This window comes from Bufo gargarizans, chromosome 5, assembly GCF_014858855.1.
Source record: "Bufo gargarizans isolate SCDJY-AF-19 chromosome 5, ASM1485885v1, whole genome shotgun sequence".
In the NCBI taxonomy this organism is placed as follows: domain Eukaryota; kingdom Metazoa; phylum Chordata; class Amphibia; order Anura; family Bufonidae; genus Bufo; species Bufo gargarizans.
The window spans coordinates 448,721,339-448,743,411 of NC_058084.1; the positions used below are offsets into that span (position 1 = coordinate 448,721,339).

At 42.5% G+C, this 22,073-nt stretch overlaps 1 protein-coding gene across 3 annotated transcripts in view; it reads right to left on the minus strand.

Annotated features, from left to right (window-relative positions):
• Nucleotides 1-10,469: 10,469 nt before the first annotated feature.
• The window catches only part of CACNB2 (calcium voltage-gated channel auxiliary subunit beta 2), a 315,627-nt gene continuing 304,023 nt past the window's right edge, over nucleotides 10,470-22,073 (minus strand). For all 3 annotated transcript variants that reach the window (XM_044293750.1, XM_044293752.1, XM_044293751.1), the window contains 3 exons: nucleotides 20,643-20,738; nucleotides 16,232-16,417; nucleotides 10,470-13,113 (listed from right to left, as the gene is read on the minus strand). In XM_044293750.1, the coding sequence (XP_044149685.1) occupies nucleotides 12,622-13,113; nucleotides 16,232-16,417; nucleotides 20,643-20,738 (774 nt within the window). In that variant the 3' untranslated portion in view covers nucleotides 10,470-12,621. The remainder of the gene's footprint in view (nucleotides 13,114-16,231; nucleotides 16,418-20,642; nucleotides 20,739-22,073) is intronic.

Sequence of the window (22,073 nt, forward strand, 5' to 3'; positions counted from 1 at the left end):
CCCGCTAAATCTCTCGTTACCGCTGTCCTGTTGTAGCTGGGAAAGTTATTTAGTGTCCGTCAAAGCACATTTTTTGTTCTGGGTTGAAGTACAATTCCCAATTTAGCAATTTCATAATTTAGTGGTTTCTGCTATATCAGAGCTATTTGAAATCTATCCCTAAAAGGGTATATAATATTCAAGGTGCACATTGGGTCATTCAGAATAACTTCACACACACCCGCTACTGTGTATTTTCAAGTCTAATTCTGTCACTAAACCCATACCTGTCACCCAGCGCCTAAATACTAGGCCTCAAATTTATATCCTGCTAAATCTCTCGTTACCGCTGTACTGTTGTTGCTGGGCAAGATATTTAGTGTCCGTCAAAGCACATTTTTTGTTCTGGGTTGAAATACAATTCCCAATTTAGCAATTTCATAATTTAGTGGTTTCTGCTATATCAGAGCTATTTGAAATCTATCCCTAAAAGGGTATATAATATTCAAGGTGCACATTGGGTCATTCAGAATAACTTCACACACACCCGCTACTGTGTATTTCCAAGTCTAATTCTGTCACTAAACCCATACCTGTCACCCAGCGCCTAAATACTAGGCCTCAAATTTATATCCTGCTAAATCTCTCGTTACCGCTGTACTGTTGTTGCTGGGCAAGATATTTAGTGTCCGTCAAAGCACATTTTTTGTTCTGGGTTGAAATACAATTCCCAATTTAGCAATTTCATAATTTAGTGGTTTCTGCTATATCAGAGCTATTTGAAATCTATCCCTAAAAGGGTATATAATATTCAAGGTGCACATAGGGTCATTCAGAATAACTTCACACACCCGCTACTGTGCATTTCCAAGTCTAATTCTGTCACTAAATCCATACCGGTCACCCAGCGCCTAAATACTAGGCCTCAAACGCAGCCGCCTGTCTACAGCCAATGTGGACAAGCTGACGTTCATAAAAATGAACCAGGCATGGATCCCACAGGATCTGTCCGTCCCTTGTCCAGATTAGACATTAACTACCTCCCCTTAACCATATATTATTGGACTCCAGGGCACTTCCTCATTCAATCCTATTTTTATTTTCATTTTACCATTATATTGCGAGGCTACCCAAAGTTGAATGAACCTCTCCTCTGTCTGGGTGCCGGGGCCTAAATATATGCCAATGGACTGTTCCAATGTTGGGTGACGTGAAGCCTGATTCTCTGCTATGACATGCAGACTGATTCTCTGCTGACATGAAGCCAGATCCTCTGTTACGGGACCTCTCTCCTCTGCCTGTGTGCTGGGCCTAAATTTATGAAAATGGACTCTTACAGTGGTGGGTGACGTGAAGCCTGATTCTCTGCTATGATATGAAGACTGATTCTCTGCTGACATGAAGCCAGATTGTCTGTTACGGGACCTCTCTCCTCTGCCTGGGTGCTGGGCCTAAATATATGCCAATGGACTGTTGCAGTGGTGGCTGACGTGAAGCCTCATTCTCTGCTATGACATGCAGACTGATTCTCTGCTGACATGAAGCCAGATTGTCTGTTACGGGACCTCTCTCCTCTGCCTGGGTGCTGGGTAGTGTTGAGCGCGAATATTCGAAAAGCAAATTTTTTTCGCGAATATCGCAACTTCGCGATTTCGCGAATATTTCGAATATAGTGCTATATATTCGTAAAAACGAATATTCGTTTTTTGTTTTTTTCCCCCCCCCACAAAATTACAGTACACATATAATTGATTGTTTCCCAAAGGTCCAACAGCTCAGATCTTACTCACATTGCCTAGAAAGTGATTGAGGCGCGAATCTTCGTAAGGCGATGTTATTAGCGCACATGCGAATATCGGCACGTCCCAGAACAGAGGCAAAGGGCTTTGCATTCATACATTAGTGAATTGAGTTGCGAATCTTCGTAAGGCGATTTTATTAGCGCACATGCGAATATCGGCACGTCCCAGAACAGAGGCAAAGGGCTTTGCATTCATACATTAGTGAATTGAGTTGCGAATCTTCGTAAGGCGATTTTATTAGCGCACATGCGAATATCTACACTTGTCCCCAGAACAGAGAGGCAAAGGCCTGTGCATTCATATAGTATAGCACCATATTCGCGAATACGTAGAACTTCGTAAAATTCGATTTACGAATATTCGTATTTTTTATTTTACTTTCCACCTTACAGATTACATTGATCTGTACTCTGTCAACTACTGTCATCACCCCCCACTGTATCTCGATTGATTCCCAAAAGTCTCACATTCCCTAGAAAGTGATTGAGGTGCGAATCTTCGTAAGGCGATTTTATTAGCGCACATGCGAATATCTACACTTGTCCCAGAACAGAGGCAAAGGGCATTGCATTCATACATTAGTGATTGAATTGAGTTGCGAATCTTCGTAAGGCGATTTCATTAGCGCACATGTGAATTTTGCATAGCATATGTATTATGCGATGCGAAAATTCGAATTATCGCATATGCGAAATAATAACGAATTTGAATAATCGCGAATATTTTACGAATATTCTTTCGAATATTCACAAAATTTCGCGAATTCGAATATGGGACATGCCGCTCAACACTAGTGCTGGGCCTAAATTTATGACAATGGACTGTTGCAGTGGTGGGTGACGTGAAGCCTGATTCTCTGCTATGACATGCAGACTGATTCTCTGCTGACATGAAGCCAGATTGTCTGTTACGGGACCTCTCTCCTCTGCCTGGGTGCTGGGCCTAAATATATGCCAATGGACTGTTGCAGTGGTGGCTGACGTGAAGCCTCATTCTCTGCTATGACATGCAGACTGATTCTCTGCTGACATGAAGCCAGATTCTCTGTTACGGGACCTCTCTCCTCTGCCTGTGTGTGTGCTGGGCCTAAATATATGCCAATGGACTGTTGCAGTGGTGGCTAACGTGAAGCCTCATTCTCTGCTATGACATGCAGACTGATTCTCTGCTGACATGAAGCCAGATTCTCTGTTACGGGACCTCTCTCCTCTGCCTGTGTGTGTGCTGGGCCTAAATATATGCCAATGGACTGTTGCAGTGGTGGCTGACGTGAAGCCTCATTCTCTGCTATGACATGCAGACTAATTCTCTGCTGACATGAAGACAGATTCTCTGTTACGGGACCTCCCTCCTCTGCCTGGGTGCTGGGCCTAAATATATGCCAATGGACTGTTGCAGTGGTGGCTGACGTGAAGCCTCATTCTCTGCTATGACATGCAGACTAATTCTCTGCTGACATGAAGACAGATTCTCTGTTACGGGACCTCTCTCCTCTGCCTGGGTGCCGGGGCCTAAATATCTGAGAATGGACTGTTCCAGTGGTGGGTGACGGGAAGCCAGATTCTCTGCTATGGAACCTCTCTCCAATTGATTTTGGTTAATTTTTATTTATTTAATTTTTATTTTAATTCATTTCCCTATCCACATTTGTTTGCAGGGGATTTACCTACATGTTGCTGCCTTTTGCAGCCCTCTAGCTCTTTCCTGGGCTGTTTTACAGCCTTTTTAGTGCCGAAAAGTTCGGGTCCCCATTGACTTCAATGGGGTTCGGGTTCGGGACGAAGTTCGGATCGGGTTCGGATCCCGAACCCGAACATTTCCGGGATGTTCGGCCGAACTTCTCGAACCCGAACATCCAGGTGTTCGCTCAACTCTATTCATTATTAATGACTACGGTAGAGCCTGTGTAACTCCTTCACCTAACTGGCTATGCTGCTGCTTTCGACACCGATCCAACAGCACACTTCTTCTGTCTGCCGTCTTCTGCTTTCTACACACAGCATAGCAAGTTGTATTAGGGTCAATGGCAGATGTATATGTCGAATGGATTTCCTGACATGTCTCCTACATATGCAACTGTATCACCAGATACACTCATGTTAAAAAAAAACCTGATGTACACCATACTGTATGTTATACTTTTTTGTGAAATATTTTTGTATGTAATAACACCACATACTATGCTATGCCTTAAAACTGAAAAACATATATACAGCCAAAGCCAAAAGAACAAACCTAGAACCTACCGCTATGTACAGTACAGACCAAAAGTTTGGACACACCTTCTCATTCAAAGAGTTTTCTTTATTTTCATGACTATGAAAATTGTAGATTCACACTGAAGGCATTAAAACTATGAATTAACACATGTGGAATTATATACATAACAAAAAAGTGTGAAACAACTGAAAATATGTCATATTCTAGGTTCTTCAAAGTAGCCACCTTTTGCTTTGATTGCTGTTTTGCACACTCTTGGCATTCTCTTGATGAGCTTCAAGAGGTAGTCACCTGAAATGGTCTTCCAACAGTCTTGAAGGAGTTCCTAGAGATGCTTAGCACTTGTTGGCCCTTTTGCCTTCACTCTGCGGTCCAGCTCACCCCAAACCATCTCGATTGGGTTCAGGTCCGGTGACTGCGGAGGCCAGGTCATCTGGCGCAGCACCCCATCACTCTCCTTCATGGTCAAATAGCCCTTACACAGCCTGGAGGTGTGTTTGGGGTCATTGTCCTGTGATGGTCCAACTAAACGCAAACCGGATGGAATAGCATGCCGCTGCAAGTTGCTGTGGTAGCCATGCTGGTTCAGTATGCCTTCAATTTTGAATAAATCCCCAACAGTGTCACCAGCAAAGCACCCCCACACCATCACACCTCCTACTCCATGCTTCACGGTGGGAACCAGGCATGTAGAGTCCATCCGTTCACCTTTTCTGCATCGCACAAAGACACGGTGGTTGGAACCAAAGATCTCAAATTTGGACTCAGACCAAAGCACAGATTTCCACTGGTCTAATGTCCATTCCTTGTGTTCTTTAGCCCAAACAAGTCTGATCTGCTTGTTGCCTGTCCTTAGCAGTGGTTTCCTAGCAGATATTCTACCATGAAGGCATGATTCACACAGTCTCCTCTTAACAGTTGTTCTAGAGATGTGTCTGCTGCTAGAACTCTGTGTGACATTGACCTGGTCTCTAATCTGAGCTGCTGTTAACCTGCGATTTCTGAGGCTGGTGACTCGGATGAACTTATCCTCCGCAGCAGAGGTGACTCTTGGTTATCCTTTCTTGGAACAGTCCGCATGTGAGCCAGTTTCTTTGTAGCGCTTGATGGTTTTTGTGACTGCACTTGGGGACACTTTCAAAGTTTTCCCAATTTTTCGGACTGGCTGACCTTTATTTCTTAAAGTAATGATGGCCACTCGTTTTTCTTTACTTAGCTGCTTTTTTCTTGCCATAATACAAATTCTAACAGTCTATTCAGTAGGACTATCAGCTGTGTATCCACCTGACTTCTCCACAACGCAACTGATGGTCCCAACCCCATTTATGAGGCAAGAAATCCCACTTATTAAACCTGACAGGGCACACCTGTGAAGTGAAAACCATTTCAGGTGACTACCTCTTGAAGCTCATCAAGAGAATGCCAAGAGTGTGCAAAGCAGTAATCAAAGCAAAAGGTGGCTACTTTGAAGAACCTAGAATATGACATATTTTCAGTTGTTTTACACTTTTTTGTTATGTATATAATTCCACATGTGTTAATTCATAGTTTTGATGCCTTCAGTGTGAATCTACAATTTTCATAGTCATGAAAATAAAGAAAACTCCTTGAATGAGAAGGTGTGTCCAAACTTTTGGTCTGTACTGTACATCACTACAGAACACAACTGCTGTCCACAGTGTATGTACATAGCAGATATTTCCACTATGTATGCTAGTATAATGGATAAATGGGAAAGATTCCAGCTTCCATTCAAACATTAGCAACTTTATTATTTCTAAAAGATCCAATACAAGAACACGGACACACAAGTGACACATTTCAGGCTCTGTTATGACTAAGGGCTGACAGCCTGAAACGCATCACTTGTGTGTCCATGTTCTTGTATTAGATCTACTGGAAAGAATAAAGTCGCTATTGTTTTAATGGAAGCTGGAATCTTTTCTATTTTATTCATGCATCTAGTCTCCAGTGATTCCGTGCCTCCATAAGCTACACATAGGCGAGCTGGACTTTCACGTGATTATGCTAGTATTATATCTGCATTACGTACTGTGTATGTGTGCGTTTTTATACAGTACAGACCAAAAGTTTGGACACGCCTTCTCATTCAAAGAGTTTTCTTTATTTTCATGACTATGAAAATTGTAGATTCACACTGAAGGCATCAAAACTATGAATTAACACATGTGGAATTATATACATAGCAAAAAAGTGTAAAACAACTGAAAATATGTCATATTCTAGGTTCTTCAAAGTAGCCACCTTTTGCTTTGATTACTGCTTTGCACACTCTTGGCATTCTCTTGATGAGCTTCAAGAGGTAGTCACCTGAAATGGTCTTCCAACAGTCTTGAGGGAGTTCCCAGAGATGCTTAGCACTTGTTGGCCCTTTTGCCTTCACTCTGCGGTCCAGCTCACCCCAAACCATCTCGATTGGGTTCCGGTCCGGTGAATTTGGAGGCCAGGTCATCTGGCGCAGCACCCCATCACTCTCCTTCATGGTCAAATAGCCCTTACACAGCCTGGAGGTGTGTTTGGGGTCATTGTCCTGTTGAAAAATAAATGATGGTCCAACTAAGCGCAAACCGGATGGAATAGCATGCCGCTGCAAGATGCTGTGGTAGCCATGCTGGTTCAGTATGCCTTCAATTTTGAATAAATCCCCAACAGTGTCACCAGCAAAGCACCATCACACCTCCTCCTCCATGCTTCACGGTGGGAATGAGGCATGTAGAGTCCATCCGTTCACCTTTTCTGCGTCGCACAAAGACACGGTGGTTGGAACCAAAGATCTCAAATTTGGGCTCATCAGACCAAAGCACAGATTTCCACTGGTCTAATGTCCATTCCTTGTGTTCTTTAGCCCAAACAAGTCTCTTCTGCTTGTTGCCTGTCCTTAGCAGTGGTTTCCTAGCAGATATTCTACCATGAAGACCTGATTCACACAGTCTCCTCTTAACAGTTGTTCTAGAGATGTGTCTGCTGCTAGAACTCTGTGTGGCATTGACCTGGTCTCTAATCTGAGCTGCTGTTAACCTGCGATTTCTGAGGCTGGTGACTCGGATGAACTTATCCTCCGCAGCAGAGGTGACTCTTGGTCTTCCTTTCCTGGGGCGGTCCGCATGTGAGCCAGTTTCTTTGTAGCGCTTGATGGTTTTTGTGACTGCACTTGGGGACACTTTCAAAGTTTTCCCAATTTTTCTGACTGACTGACCTTTATTTCTTAAAGTAATGATGACCACTCATTTTTCTTTAATCAGCTGCTTTTTTCTTGCCATAATACACATTCTAACAGTCTATTCAGTAGGACTATCAGCTGTGTATCCACCTGACTTCTCCACAACGCAACTGATGATCCCAACCCCATTTATAAGGCAAGAAATCCCACTTATTAAACCTGACAGGGCACACCTGTGAAGTGAAAACTATTTCAGGTGACTACCTCTTGAAGCTCATCAAGAGAATGCCAAGAGTGTGCAAAGCAGTAATCAAAGCAAAAGGTGGCTACTTTGAAGAACCTAGAATATGACATATTTTCAGTTGTTTCACACTTTTTTGTTATGTATATAATTCCACATGTGTTAATTTATAGTTTTGAAGCCTTCAGTGTGAATGTACAATTTTTATAGTCATGAAAATAAAGAAAACTCTTTGAATGAGAAGGTGTGTCCAAACTTTTGGTCTGTACTGTGTGTGTGTATATATATATATATATATATATATATATATATATACTGTAAGATTCCTTTAATCTGGCATCACTGATATATGACAGCTGCTGTATTATCAGATATTCTGGATTAATGGATCGTTATCAGAAAAGTAGGTAAAAATTCACAACATAAAACACAACACAAAATCTGCCGCTATAACTTTGTCTAGTTCAGAGTTTGCCCTCCATGCTCCCAATGAACAAGGTGGAACATGAAAAACAGACCTGCTTCCCTTGCGTGGTTTGTACAGGATAATGATCATCAAGCTTCATCCATCATAACTGTGTTACAGTAAAATGGATGAGGCCCATGGTCCCCTTCTTTGTGGAGAGCAGTAGTGTTGCGTGGGAGCGTGTCCAACATGTCGTATTTGATGCAACAAAGATTTGCGCTAGTGAAGGCCGCTGTGTGCACAGGATCATTCACTGGACAACAGGATTATTTTGCTGGTCAATTTCTGGACCTTCCCATTCCAGCAAAAATCAGCATGCATGGTTTGGTGCGTAACACAAGAGCTTGTATCTCATGACAAAAAAAAAAAAAAGTACTGTAGGTAACCATGTGTTGGACACTTTAGGGACATCCAGGAGAGGAATATGAGAAGCCCAAGGATATTGACATGAAAATGATCCTAGTAAGCCCACAGCAGCAGAACAACATGTCGAGTGTCTACTGTGCAAGAGTTAAAGGTGAGAGATAAACAGAGGTATTGGTAGATGGACATTACGACAATACTTGTTGTGATACATCACGTCTGATGAAGCATGGTTCCAAACTTCCATTTAACCAGGTGTCTTAATTTGCAGAACAATAGGTACAGAAAATTCACACAAACTACACCAACAAGCACTTCATGATCCAAAAATGAGTGTTTGGTGCTCAGCTGTAGATAGCGGGTCCATTATTGTTGGATGAAAATGTGAACACAGCAGAGGACTTTGACATTGAACAATTCTATGCACGGTTAACGGATCACAAGAGTGAGTGTTGGTTCTTACATGAAGACCGGTCATACATCGCACGCGTCCCTGTGCCAAGTTAATGTGGCATTCACAGAGGAAAGTATGGTGAGCAAAGGGCTGCGGCCTCCACGCTCACCAAACCTAACGGTGTACAAATTTTATCTCTGGGGTTAGGCTACTTTTACACGTGTGACACAACTCTCCAGCAGGCCATTCCGGCCAAATGCCAGGAATCGGCTGGACAAAAACCGTTGCGGGCAGCAGTTTTTGTCCAACCAAATCCCGGGATATTTGTCGGGGAGTTGCTGGAGCTCTGCTGGATCCCATAATTGTCAATGGGGTCCATCAGGCAGGCGGCACTATCCGGCAATGCCAGATCCAGAGAACGCAGGCTGTTCTCTGCCGGAGAGCTGTACCACAGGTGTGAAATTAGGCTTACCTGAAGAGTTTCTAAAAACCATCCCCCCAGACAGTGCCCAAACTGAAACAGCAAGTAGAGATTCATGTCCAGAACATGGAACGTGTGGTGTTAAAGAAGGTGTTTCTGTAGACGATAAGACGGCAGAACTTTGCACAGCCACTGGTGGAAACCACTTCCAGCATCTCCTGTACGTCCTTCTTCCTTTATCTATTCTCCTGTACAAACCACATGGGGTAAGGGCACGGCCACCCGGTCAGGTTTCTTGATGCCGTTTTGGAAGCCAAAATCAGGAGCGGATCATAAAAGGAGAGAAAACGTATAAAGGACAGCTACGACTGCTCTTTTTTTTTTATTCACTGAATTCAATGCATCAAGAAACCTGATTGTGTGGTCGTACCCCAAGAGGGTTCTGTTTTTTGGGGCCCCACCCTCTATTTAATTTCTGCCCTGGAAACAATGGGGGATTATCAGATGGCAGATTAAAGACATTTAACTTGAAAATTGCTTTTGATTTGAAAGATAGGGGGAAAAAAAAACACTAGATTTATTAGAACATCATTCTCTTGTTTGTCTACATGTTAAGAATAACATGTTTTTTTCACAGCCACCATTTGTAATATAGCATAATAAATAAATAAATCCAATTAACAGTCTGACATGTCTACGGAAACCTACAGTCCAATATCTACAAAGGCCTTTTTTTGAAGTATATACAAATGCTTACAAATCTGAATCTTGAAAATAAAGATACTTCCCACAAATATGCATATACAGTATTCAACAAAGCTTATATTTAAATCTCTTTAGTTTTTGTTTTCATTGAAAAAAAAGAAAAACACTAAATAACAAAAACCTTATACCAAAAGTGTGTTCTCAACCCAAAGAAAATGGAATTTCAGGACTTTATTGTCAAGGAAAATGCTGCTTGGCAATGTTAATACTCACTGGTGCAAGTGTATATTTCAGTCTAATATTTTCTCTTAAATATCACAAATATAAATATAGATATTTCTGTGTATATGTACAGGTATATTTATGACTTCTGAGTGGTTCATTAAATATTCAAGGATTTACAGGGGGGTGGGAACCATTATTGCCGACACACAAGGGAGGAAGCCATGTTGTAAATTTGTGTCCTTTTGGGCAAAACATTTTGGACATCAATTAATAAAAAAAACTCTTGGAAATGGTAGAATTATAGATTTACAGATACTTTGGTTAATATGTTAGGGGCCAGGGGCATACACAGATATCATAATGAAAATTCTGCAAGTTTACAATTTTTTTTTATTACATTGAGGATTTTTTTAAATAAAAAAAATATGCACTCCATCTCACTCACTTTAACCCACTTCTACTGTCGGAAAAAGCGGAACAGGTGCTTTTATAAATGTGGCACTCATTCTGAACATCGTATTTCTCTAATTATTTACACCCATCAACAGGCATAAATAAATTTATGAATTCCCCCCATATAGCTCTAAAACCTCTGCTCCCCTTCACAAAATATATTATAAAACTCTGTCTGCAGCCACCACTAGGGGGAGCTTACTGCATAGGAATGTATACAGTTCTCATTGAACTCAATGGAAGCTGTAACAATCTCTTTGCACTGTGCTCCTCCTAGTGGAAGCTTCTGTTTTATGTAGGGAATAGGAGTTCTGCCTTCATAGTCAATACACCACTAATAGGGGAATTGCACTACAAACTAATTTCTATTGTATTGACCCATTTGCCAGAATCGTAGCTACGCCTTTTATTACCCTGGGCAAATATATTCAGCTTACTGCCCTACCCCTGTATCTAAATCTCAAGTCAAGGCATTGTGGTGGGTCGGTGCACCTCTCTGGTACCTGGGACATTTGCTTCTCAAGCCCTTACTATGCCCCTGCGACTTGCTACTAGCATGGAGTAGGATGTGTGACCTTGGGTCAGTGATCTACAACCTATGGATCTACCACTGTGGTGAGACTACAACTCCCTTGTCCCAGATTTTTAGTTCCACCCTACTGGCCATCTTCATCGAGAAGGTCACCCTCTCACAGAAAACCACTTTTCAATGCAATGTTGGGTGGTCATCAAAAAGAGGTTTTTACTGTATGTATTTATCATATTCTACATCTCCTGTAATTTACTAAATGTTGAGGACCCTACAGCAGGATCTCAAGTTTCCCCATGAAACTGAGAACGTTTCTACTGCCAGTAAAGTCCGTTCCATACTGGATGGAAATATCCTCAATGACCAATCTGCAAATAATGCAGAAAGATCCCCGGCTACACCCGACAAATGGTAAAGGAGCTGTCCCGAGGTTAAAACAAGGGTCTGTGTTTTTTTAACAGAAACCGTGCCACTCTTTTCTATAGGTGGTGGCTGGTATCACAGCTTCTCCACATTGAAGAGCTGATCTGCAATACCAGATAAAGCCCATGGACAAGACAGGTGCTATTTCTGGGCAAAAAGTCAGACTTAGTAGTGAATAAAAAAAAATTCAGTCACATGGAGAGAGGCCTATGAAAAAGAATCAGGTATCAGTGTGCATTACCCTTTAGAAATACCCCGTTTGAAACAGTGGTTCTGCAAGAAAATAAATTACATACTGATAATATTAAAATGATGACCTAACAATAAATCGACGACTTTTCTGTCAAACTCCAGTAAAGTAGCCGATTCATATATATTCTAACTATCGACCAATTGAAAGAGTCCTAACCATAATGTATCCGTGCTAATTCCAGTCACTGACTATTAAAGCATGATGTAAAAAACGTACGACGCTGTACAGTCAAACGATTAAACCATGCAGGGCTAAGAAAACAACAAAAACATAACCAGAGAGAAACATTACATAGAAGATTCATCTGAAACATCGTGAGTATAAGGCAATAGTCAACTCTGCTCTCAAACGAAGACGACGGGAGGCCGGAAAACAAGAGAAAAACATAAAAAAAAACTAAAATCAAATAAATAGTGGCTTTGAAATGAACATTCAAAGTAGGTGGGTGCATTCCAAAAATACAAAAATAAATGCAATGTTTTAGTAGTCTTTTCACAAGTCTGATATCACCTTTGCAGCCACAACATATTATTAATATAGAGATCTAACAGTGCAAAAGTGGAACACATATGAAAGGCGGGGGAAACAAAAAGTGAAGTCACCATTTTTAGGCCCGAAATAAGTTTCTTCTAAAAATAGGAGGTTACAAAACATCATCACTTGCTTTAGAACAGCAACAATATCTTGATGGCAACGTACAGCATTCAAGTGGTTGTCACAGAAAACAGCTAAACACATGGTTTGGTAACAGATTTGTAGAGGATCCAAAGTGAAAGAGTAAGAAGAATATCCTGGGCTAGCGCCTTATCAGCAATAGCCAAAAAGAAAAATGGTAGAAAAAGAAGAAAAAAAACATTGAAAATACAGAAAGGGAGCTATATGTTTTACAATATAGTTTTAAACAATGTGTAAAAGGTCTTATACAAGACTGAAAAAAAAGTCAACACATAGAAGGTGTTAAATAAGTTACTGATGGATGTAAACATCCCGGTTCCACTCGTTATCGTTGCGTTTCCTGGAAATCTCGCCGTCCCTTTCACTATGACGTTCTCTTGATTTGTGACGACTTCGGGGTCTGTTGCATTCATTGTGGTCCTGGTCCCTGTCCTGCTCGTTTGTCCGATGTCGAGACTCTTTGTGTCTATGTTCGTTACCTCCATGTGATTCGTCTCTATGATTGTGATCCCGCTGGGATTCCTGTGGATCAGCGTGCTCGGAAGAGTAATCATCCTTTGGCTCTAGGTAAACGGAGTCTCTGGTGTCTTGTGTCTCGTTATCAAATGTCTCCTGTCTGGACAGGCCTCTGCTTACTCCACTTCGATGATTGTGGTGTTGCGCTGAGGAGGAAGATCGATGCTGAGACTTTCTTGTAATTTTCTCTTCAGGAGGTGCCTCCTCTTCTATGGAGCCAGTTCTTTCGGGAGCCGGAGGGTCATGTTTCTGTTCTCCTTGGGAGCCCTGAGAATAGATAAAACACAATATAGGTTATTAGATATCTTGAACACTAGAGGTATTGCCAGACCATATTCCCAAACCTTCTACTAGGCTTTGGTCTCATGCACCTGGTTACATCATAGATTTGTGTTGTACAGGTTTTTTTTTTTATGTGCGCCTATGGAATTATATAGGTTCATAATGTACCTCCATGTTCCTCTGATTTTATGCAGGTGTTTTTGGGATCATTGTCCTGTTGCATGACCCAGTTTCAGCCAAGCTTTAGCTGCCATATAGATGGCCTCAAATTTGATTCTAGAATACTTTACAGAGGAAACCATGGTTGGCTCAAGGACTGTAAAGTGCCCAGGTCCTGTGGTTGCAAAACAAGCCCAAATAATCACCCCTCCCCCACCATGCTTGATGGTTGGTATGAGGTATTTGTGCCGATATGCTATGTTTGGTTTTGACAAATGTGGTGCTGTGCATTATGGCCAAACTTTGATCTTGGCTGTCTAAAGAACATTGCTCTAGAAGTCTTGTGGCTTGTTCAGATGCAACTTTGCAGACTAAAAGGGGTTATCCCATGATTAATGTAAAACAATGAAAATCAGACATCATATAGTAGATGACAATCTCTTTCTAATAACAATGCTAGAACCAGCCTTGTACCTCACATGGATCTCCCATTCATTGCTCCTATTCCTCTCCTAGATTTATTTCAAGCTGGCAGCTCAGTGAGTATGTCCTTTCTCAAGAGGCTTATCCTCTGGCTGCAGCTGGAGGCAGGTAAAGGATGGAACTGAGCATGTGTGTCCACCTCAGTAAGGCGGACAGAGAAATAAGGAAAAGCAGGTGGCGCTATATTGATAGATTTAATTGAAAAACAGTATAGTAAATTTATAATTGCAATGGCAAAACTATTCAGATCCAGGTGCTGTTTTGAAAAATGTTGATTATCTTCATGTGACAACCCCTAAAGCTGGGTTGTCATGTTTCAGTTTTTTTTTTTTTTTACAAAGAAGAGGCTTTCTCCTGGCAACCCTCTCAAAGAAACCATACTTCTTCAGTCTTTTTCTAATTCTACAAGCATGAACTTGAACATTCAACATGCTAACTGAAGCCTGGATGTAGCTCTTGTTTCTCCAAGTATTGCACGCTCTAACCATGGGGGGAATTTTCTTCTGGAATGTCCACTCCTGGGAAGATTGTCAAATGTACTGAATGTTTTCCACTTGTGGATAATCCACTGTAGAATGAAGACCTTCAAATTGTTTGGAAATGGTCTTATAACCCAGATTGATGGGCAGCAACAATTGCTTCTCATTGCTGATGTCTTTCCTCCTTAGCATTGTGTTATCACACACCTGAATGCCCGAGACCAGAAAACTTCCAAAACTGCATTTTAGAGGTGGTCACACTTGCTAATAATTAATGATCAATAATCAAAGGGCATATGATTAGCAGTACTAGGTTGTTACTCTCTTAATTCCTTTGGAAGAAGTAAGGGTTACGTAATTTTTCATTTACACCTTCTGTATTTTCAATTAGTTTTTGGTAAATAAAATCTGTGAGCATGATCAACCCTATTTAAAGGGGTTTTCCAAGAGATTTATTTTTTACTGGATCCTCACCAATCAGATACTGATGACCTACTGTGTTATCATAAAAAAAAAAATCCCGGAAAACCCCTTTAATCACACATACTGTCTGATAGGGTTGACAATGCAGATTAATACAAATACCTTTGTAATGTCTGTAGGTACAACCACTGCCAAGATATCTGTGCTTTTCATAGCATACAAAGAGCTGGTTCTAGCACCGAACTGGGGGCCGAACTGAGCTGTTGGAGCACCACTCTTGTAACAACTCTCTGATCTGGGTACTCCTTCCTCCACCTTGATTGACATGGATAGACAATCAAGCAACGGTAGGGGGGAGTGCCCAGCTCAGAGAGGTGCTACAAAAGCGGTGCTCCGAGAACTCAGTCTGGCCCCTGGGTGCTTGAACCAGCTAATTTGCATGTTACTAAAAAGGCTGCTATCTTGGCAATGGTTCTACTTACAGACATAACAAAGCTATTGTTTTAATCAACTTGATCAACTCTGCTCAGCATGTCTGGTTTAACAGGTTGGATCATGCTGACAGATTCTCTTTGTATAATGACAATGCGTAATTTGTCATGTGTTGTAGTTCATTTGAGGTTGTAGTTTGTCTAAAGGTGGATTTAGACGAACCAATAATCGTCCAGATTATCGGGAGCGACGGTTCCTGCCAATGCTCGTTCTCGACAATCTGCCCGTCTAAATGTACCGCCGATTACCCGAGGAACGACCAAAACGCTCGATCGTCGGGCGATCCTGTCGTTCGTGTAGGCACCACAAGTCATTGTTTCCGGGCAGCAAATTGTGTGGTCTAAATAACGATCTGCTGCCCAGAAACAATGATTCTCTATGGGGATGAGTGATCGTTATAGCAATCCCTTGTCCTCATACTGTGAAGGAGATCGCTGCATGTAAATGCGCAGGTCTCCTTCTCTGAGCGAGTAGCTGACTGTTGGGACGGAACGCTTCCTTTCTGACAATCGTCCGCTCCATCGGCCCATGTAAACCTGCCTTAATTTTAAGACCTTCTAAGAGCCAGATTTTTTTTATTTATTATGTCCTGATATGTATATATTCTCATGACTGTATCTGGATCTTGCATGTCTTCCTCCTGTGGGAGATGGAGGTCAGTGTATTGAATGGAGCTTACAGGGTTAAATAGAAGAGGTTATATGCAGATAATAATGTCTAAAAACAAGGTCAAAAAGTTAGTTTATGTGTGTTGCTCGCACCCACACACCCCTTTCCACAGTTTCCTGTCTAGCAGAGGTATCAGTCTGTACCTCAGGAAGTGCGGGGGGGATTCTTATGATTTATATCTTTTAACCGCAAATGTCATGTTTGTCATGTGATGGTTTTTCTTTTTAGAACCTATATATTGTGCGCTTGTCTTTGGAAATAAAGAGAAATCTGATACAACTACATCTAATGTATGTGTCAGTTTCCCAGAGCGCTCGTATCCCTTTAATTTGGATTTCAACAATCATAGGGTGAAGGGATATTTCCCTAACACCCGTTTCTCATTTCCAACACCTCACCTGGGCGTTCGAGGCAGAAGAGGGTGTTGCAGGAAGTGTTGCTGTAGTTAATGTCCGAGATAAGAGTGCATTTGGTGGGTTGCTGCTAGACGGGTGGGTGGCCTTCCAGTAAGCCTCTAGATAGTCTGCTAGATGTTCACAGGCGTCTTCAAGTTGGTTTTCATCCAAAATAACATCAAACATTTCCTAGAGAACAAACAGTGTTAGAGATGCTCAGTACACAGGAAAGTAATGGTATAATCTTAATTCCATATCTATCAGTGAAGATACATGCCTGTTCTTGCCAGATGCAGGACACAGTGCCTGACAGGCATGCATGTGCCCACCAGAGGATCTAAAAGATGTGTATATGTCCTCTTTTATTTCATCATTGCACACACAGGACGTCTCATCAAAAATGTTATTTGTGAACTAACCTATAAGAAAAAGACCCTAGTGTCAAGTGAGGGTCACTGAATCAGCTAAATATGGGCTTCTGTTTAGACATTGGGGCCCATTAGAGTGTCAGAATCTGGAGCCACTGAAGCATCCTCTGGTATTCTAATGCTGGCACCAAGGTCATTAAAAGTCCAGAAATATCAGTGCCTCACGATGCTGTCGGAGGGGCAGGATACTGCATTGGATTTTACTAGACTGGGTGGAGAACATTTTATGTGCATTACCCTATATCTGGGGTAGCTGCAATACGTTATATGCGCTGTATTAGGCTAGTTTCATATTTGCGGCACAGCTCTCTCCGGCAGGCTATTCTGATAGAGAACAGAATACCGGAGCGCTCCAGATTCTGCATTTCCGGATATTACCAGAATGCCTACAAGCCCTGTTGATTATAATAGGGTCCAACAGAGATCCAGCTGGCAAATATGCCGGAATTTGGCCAGAAAAAAAACAGCTACATGCAATGTTTTTTGTCCGGCCAATTCCTGTGATTCTATACTGGAACAGGCTGCCGGAGAGTTGTGCCGCAAATGTGAAAGTAGCCTTATGTATAGTAATGTTATGTTTTGGCCGTTTATTTTCAGCAGAGGAGGTAATGATTGCCAGGAACAGGGCTAACCATTTTGTTCCTCCCCTCTTGGTAGGGGTGGGCTGGTTCTGCTTCCTGCCAGGAGGGAGACTTTCAGAGTGAGAGTGAAGGGAGAGTAAGCACATGCCAGAGCTCCTACTCCTAGGAACCGTATCCTATTTCCCTGTGAGACCTTCACTCAGAATCAAGAACACTGCTTCCAAGAAGCTTCAGTGTGCCTAGACAGCAGAGTGATCAGCAAAACTACAGCTTCACAGACCCTGCTGCAGGCGAGGGGCTACGGCTCAGACACCCATCACCTAGAACAGCCACTAGGCCAGACATACATCAAGCCTGAATCTTACAGTGGACAACTGTATCCACAAGTCCTTGCTAGTCCAAATCTATTGCCATCCAATCAGCCCCTCCTACCTCCTCACCTGATGCCAGAAACTGCACTATGTAATCAACACTGCTGGATGTGCCACAAGTTATATTTTGCAATAAGTAAAGAGAGACTTTTATTCTTTTTCTTCTGGCCTTATTCTTCAAACCACCTTTTCACTGCACTAATCCCCAGAGAGCAACAACCTGAGGGAGTACACCGTGACACAACATCTCATCAGGGCCACTATCACTCCCATCCTCTGCATCAGCTCCTCAGGGGCTCACTGCACATGGTAAACAAATCTGTGTGGTTCTCCTGGTTACATTGGCTGATGAATACAGTTTCAACATTTTCCCCAAGACATTACCCTTATCCATGGAACATTTGTATTGCCTATTTTGACGTATATTGCCAGCTAACAAGCAATGCAATCTATGCAATCGATAAACACCTGGATTTACGGCCTCGTTTCTAGCACAGTGGTGACCCATCATACATATGTAAATAAAAAAGAGAAAATGACCTTTATACCACTTGGCCTTTGTATAAATGATTCATATTGATTTGCTGCCCTTGACTATTACTACTGTATATCATCTGAGATCACACTGACCGGCTATACCAGTACATCGAGAACCTGCCGTCGGCGCACAGCGGAGCCAGCCAGCTTGTTACTTGATCAAATATTCATGAGCCTGTACCCTATCAATTCACAGGGGACGAAGATGACACTGAGACATAAGGACAATTACAAAGTAGAAGTCCCATTGCTAAATGAAGCTGATTTCTAAATTGCTTTTTGAGGATGGATCTCAGAGCTGGCAACTCGGCTGAACTGGAAGACTTCATTTTACATGTTGTGCCCGTTAACCCCATCATAACCTTGACTTTGGCTGTTAATTGCTTTTGTGTCACAGGGAAAGAACATTTAGAGTACAGGCCTACATAGCGGTGGCTACATATAATCACAAAGCCATGTCTTCTTGTGGTCAGAACAGTAATTAAAGTGGTTTTCCGAGAGTTTAATACTGATGACCTATCCTCAAGATGGGTCATCAGTATCTGATCGGTGGGGGTCCAAATCTCCCGATGACTAGGTGTTTGGAGAGGTTGTGACAGTGACAGCACTGTCCATTGGATAGCGGCCATGCTTGCTATTGCAGCTTAGGCCCATTCACTTGACTTGAATGAGACTGAGCTGCACCGATGAACATGACATCACTGGCCTAGAAGGAGACCGAAGCACTCGCTGGAGCTGAGTGGCTGGGGTGTCAGGATCAGACCCCCACCGATCTAATGTTGATGGCCTACCCCGAGTATAGGTCATCAGTATTAAACACTCGGATGAACCATTTAATGGCCACATGACTTTTCAGGTAAGCTACCTGCAAAACCGACTATTAACGTCTCTGTTTACCTACAGAATTGTGAAACAGGTAACAATCAATTTTATTCAATTCAGATACCGGTATTGTTGGCCCCCAGGACCAGATACAGCGCACATGTTAATTCTACAGCCATAACTTTTTTTGTGAACAATGCAGATTGAAAAAAAATATTTTTATTACCCCCCCCCCCAGTACAATAGATTAAATTAAAGGGGTTATATGGGAAATAATATTGATGACATATCGACAGGATAGGTCATCATTATCACATTACCTAGAGTCTGCGTACCAGCATCCCCGCCAATCAGATTTTTCGGGAAGCTGCTGCGCTCACCGGAACTCTGGTGAGCGCAGCGGACTCCCGGGCGCTTACCAAGCACAGATCCGTACATAGTATAGCGGCTGTGCTTGGTACAGCAGCTCATGTGACCGATGTACAGTGACATCACATGGCCTAGGGAGAGGCTGCGGTCCTCACAAGGGCATGGGTGTGGCTAGTGAAACTGAACTTAGCTTTCCAAAAACAGTGGTTAATCACAGTTAATTAATGGGGGGGGGGGGGGGGGGGCAATTTTTTTTTCACAAAGGACCAGGTAGTTTGGGATCATTTTTTTCCCACTTAATAAATGAAATAGTCATTTAAAAGCAGTTTTTTGTATTTACTCAGGTTATCTTTGTCTGATATTAAAATGTGTTTGATCATCTGAAATATGTAACGGCTATGTACATCTTACCCTGCACAGATTTGAGTTTATCTACTGGCAGGATCTGCATTTTCTCTCTGCTCCATCAGGCAGGGAGCTGACGGCTCCTGATCTTTGACCTTATAAACACTCATTAAAGCTGAATCCTTATCGGACTGATAAGAATGTGGCTTAATTAAGTGTAAAGAGTAAAGTGCAGTCATAAAAAACTATTGCCCCAAAGGTGTACATAGCCTTAAAGTGTGACAAATGTGCAAAAACTAAAGAAATCTGTAAGGGGGAATTACTTTTTGACACCACTGTAGCTTAAAGAGGACCTTTCACCAGAATTAAACTTCTAAAGTAACTATACAGACATGTAGAGCGGTGCCCAGGGACCCCCCTGCACTTACTGTTATACCTGGGCGCCGCTCCGTTCTCTCGGTATAGCCTCCGGTATCTTTACAGTTAGGCTCCACCCAGGGGAACCTGCCGGAGTCTCCTTTTCCCATGCTGCAGCGCTGGCCAATCACAGCGCTCAGCTCATAGCCTGAGAGGCTTTTTTCTCTCAGGTATGAGCTGAGCGCTGTGATTGGCCAGCGCTACAGCATGGGAGAATGAGCCGGCGGCAGGTTCCACTGGGTGGAGCCTAACTGTAATGATACCGGAGGCTATACCGAGAGAACGGAGCGGCGCCCAGGTATAACAGTAAGTGCAGGGGGGTCCCTGGGCGCCGCTCTACATGTCTGTATAGTTACTTTAGAAGTTTAATTCTGGTGAAAGGTCCTCTTTAAATGGTTTGTTTTACACATAGTGCAGTGGAGGTACTGTAGGTTTCTGCCTGAGACAAAACCACCTACTGTACACTGCACCCTTTTTCCAAGCCTATTACTCAGGCTCCGGAGAAAACAGCGGAGGAGTAGATAAAATACAATAGAAAACTTACCGGAGGGCACTGCGCTAGTTTGTCAGCGGCCACCATTTGGACATTTAGATGTTTGGCCTGAGATTTCCCTCTTGATTTTATCAACCTTTGTAAAACCTGGAAAAAAAAAGAATGAATATTATAAAATTAAAAATATTCTACAAAAGTGCAAGTTAAATATGAATAATTTCTGGACATTTCTCACAATATTCCTTCTATAACCTATTATGAGGCTATTACTTATCTCGTACTTTTTTTTTTTACGGGAAACTTCTGCAGTTAAGGCTACATTCACATGACCGTATCCACCATTTTTCCGGATCGCATGCGGACCTATTCATTTCTATGGGGCCGCAAAAAATGCAGACAGCACACGGATGTCATCTGTGTGCTGTCCACATCCGTGCAGCAAATTGCCACAAACATGTCACAAACGGACAAGAAAGGGCATTTTTTTCAATGAGGACTGTGAAAAGTGTGGGACGCCCACGGACTGCATCCATATTTTGCAGATCCGAGATTTGCGAAACGTAAAATGGATATGGTCGTGTGAATATAGCCTAACTGTGATAGCGAGGTGAACTATCCTATAGCACTCCAATAGCATTAAAACTTTTATTTTCTAACTACTAGCTTACTTAATGGCAGCAGTGCTGCACTTCCTACAGAGGCATACCACGCAATAGTGGTGAGAGGGGTCCAACACTCAACCTCTCTTTCTGCTTCCCATAATACTGTCATAGGGTGGAATTTATTAAAGGGGTTGTCCTGTTTCAGGAGGATGTGCTTGCAGTAAAGAATAGTTAACTTATCCATCAGATCCTGCGAGGTTGCTCCTATTTTCCTGGCAGGGCTTTGTTTACCCAGCTGCAGCAGTGATGTCGTATGGACAACTTGTGGCCACTGCAGCCAATCACTGGCTTCTTCGGTGCACTGCTGAGGCCAATGATTGACTGAAGTGGTCAGATATTGTTTACATGATATCACCTCTGCTGCCAGGTAAAAAGAGCCCTGCCAGGATTGCAGGTGGATCAGATGTATTGCTCGGTTTCCTCCTGAAATTGGACAACCCCACAAGTGAGTAACCAACTGAAACCCAAGTTTGTAGCGACCAACCTTGACCACAGGGGCGTAACTACCACAGTGGCAGACCATGCAACTGCTATGGGGCCCTGGAAAGAGGGGGCCCAGTCTTAGCCTGATATCTCCTCTTCTACTGAAGGTGAAAACTTGGTCAGGACTCTACCCTCTAAAGGAACAACTTTTAGCAAATAAGGCAGTGGAAAAAATGGCCCACGGGTCATTGAAAGGGGTTTAGGCAGAAACCCTTCTGTCTTGTGTGGGGGGGCCTGGTTTGATTTTTGATATGGGGCCCTTACTTCTCTATGTATGCCACTGCTTGACCAGGGATATTAAATATGACTATTTGATGGACCTAGGGGTCCAAGGATA